The following is a 2,239-nucleotide window of genomic DNA, read 5'->3' as shown; positions in this document are numbered from 1 at the left end:
CTTTTACCTTAACTGCAGTTTCATCAAGTTTTATTGCTGTTTCGTCCAAATTCCATATCCTTTCCAACGGTACCTTATTTTTAATTAGAAAATCCTGTTGATCCTTTGGCCATTGTACCACCTGTTCACTATTGACGTTCGTTCGGGCATCCGTACGTATTGATCCTTTTAAAAGTCTAATGTTATTATCGTGATTAAAATATTGGTAATATAAAGTATCAGAAACACATGGATGTGTGTAATTTGGGTTTCTTTTTCTAATAATATTAGCTAACTAAATAAAATTTTCACTATATTAGCATTAAATGATTAATATTTAATTTTATAATTAAATTAATATGTACCTCTGTTTTAGTTTCTTCTTTTGTTAATGGTGAGTTAATTTTATGGTTTTCACCCAAAATTTTATCCATCTCTAAAATATCGTTGTCTGATAATCCTCTTGTATTATCTAAAACACCACCATGAAACATATTGTAATATTTAGAGACATTTTGTCTAGTAGTTCCTACTACCTCATGTATCTAAATTACCATTATAATTATATTTTAATTAAAAAAATTTTTATAATACAATATTAAAATTAAAATATTAATCGTACCTCTTTAATATTTAGATGACTATATTGCGGTGTTTCAATAATATATTTAATAAAGTTTTTCACCATAAAATTTTTATTTTTTTTTTTCAGCTTCAAAAAAAATTTGAAGTTTATTTATTAACCTTATGTTTGATGGTTTTTTTGTCTCCATTTCAAATTGTTTTTATTGTAATCGAACCATAAAGTAAAAAAAAAAAATTTTATTTATTTTTAAATTTTTCATATTATTTTTTTAATTTAATTAAAAAAAAAGCGCCAGTTGCGAAAAAAAAAAAAAACCTCAAAAAAAATTGAAGGTAAATAATAAATTACTTTTAAATTTTATTTTTTATTTTACTTTTTATTTTTGTAACAACTGGTGGTCGGTATCATCAGTGTTAAATTTTCCTAATGATTTCTTTATTGTGTTGGTTATTGCTGCTGAAGTTATTGGTGTTGTAATGTTGGGTGATGATGGTGGTGTCGAATGATTATTTAATTGTTGTTGAGATTGTTGATTTATTAATTGAATGTGTTGTTGAAGAAGTTGATTTTGTTTATCTATTACTTGCTGCTGTTCCCTTATCTGACGTTGCTGTTCATTGAATGTTGATACCTGTGGTTGTTGTTGTTGTTCCTCATTATCCTGTTGTTGCAATTCATCATTATCAATATCTTCGTTATTATTAGTTGACATTCTCTTAAAATAAATTATTTAATAAAATTTGATTATTTATTTATTCTATTATTATTAAAGTAAATGATTAATTATTTAAGAAATAAATGTACGCAAAATTAATTAATGACCGTAGCCCTATCGTGTTTTTATTATTTGTATATATTTATTACTGAGGTTGAATTATTAATTCAATATTAATAGTTATTTTTAAATGTTCTTTTTAGAACATTTCATAAAATTAAATAAATATTAGTATTAACAAGATATTTTTGAGATCTTGTTACAATTTTTTAATTAATTTAGATTCAAATTAATTTTTCATATATAAAATTTAATTGTATAATTTATTTTTTGAAGATTCTGATTATTGTTTTACCTTTATCCATTTTTGGATAAAAAGTGTCTTTTTTGATTAACTTTATCCACCCTAACTATTTATACCGATATCCATTTTTTTTAAATTTTATCCCTTTATTTTTTTTTAATTTAAAAAACTTGTTTAAAAAAAATAAAATAAAAAAAATAAAATTAAATAAAATAAAATATTGATAGTATCTTTCAAATTAGACACAAAAAAAAAAAAAAAAAAAATTTCTTAAAATAACAATTTGAATTTATTAATTTTTAATATGAATTTAGTATAGATAAATAAACCACCAAAAATACACAAAATCATATTAAATATATAAAAAAACGAATATCATTATTATTTTTTTTTTTTTTTTTGGATTTAATTGGAATCATCATTCCATTCAAACATATAATTACCAAATGGTCTTGTATAAAACAAGTCACTTCTCTTTTGAAGATACCAAATTACTTTGAAAACTCTCCTATAGTGCACTCAAATTCTTAATTGCATAAACAGCTCAAGATACAAGTATTTTTTTGTAAAAAAATAGATGCTATTCTAAAAATAAAATTTTTGATTAAAAAAAAAAAAAAAAAAAAAAAAACCGGAGATTTGTTACAAATTCAAA

At 21.8% G+C, this 2,239-nt stretch overlaps 2 protein-coding genes across 2 annotated transcripts; both read right to left on the bottom strand.

Annotated features, from left to right (window-relative positions):
• DDB_G0294368 (hypothetical protein) lies at window positions 1-473 on the bottom strand (the record flags this gene model as incomplete). The annotated part of the gene is made up of 2 exons (XM_628712.1): window positions 1-274; window positions 345-473. Coding segments are annotated over 2 exons (403 nt in total), but the record flags the coding sequence as incomplete, so codon positions are not given.
• Window positions 474-941: 468 nt separating this feature from the next.
• On the bottom strand, window positions 942-1,277 carry DDB_G0294366 (hypothetical protein; the record flags this gene model as incomplete). Its single annotated transcript, XM_628711.1, has 1 exon — window positions 942-1,277. One exon carries the CDS (start codon window positions 1,275-1,277, stop codon window positions 942-944), a length of 336 nt encoding a protein of 111 aa, XP_628713.1.
• Window positions 1,278-2,239: the final 962 nt, after the last annotated feature.

This window comes from Dictyostelium discoideum (assembly GCF_000004695.1).
Source record: "Dictyostelium discoideum AX4 chromosome Un chrUn_00032, whole genome shotgun sequence".
Taxonomy (NCBI): domain Eukaryota; phylum Evosea; class Eumycetozoa; order Dictyosteliales; family Dictyosteliaceae; genus Dictyostelium; species Dictyostelium discoideum.
Note: the sequence above shows the minus strand (reverse complement) of the source record. Positions and strands in the feature narration are given on the sequence as shown.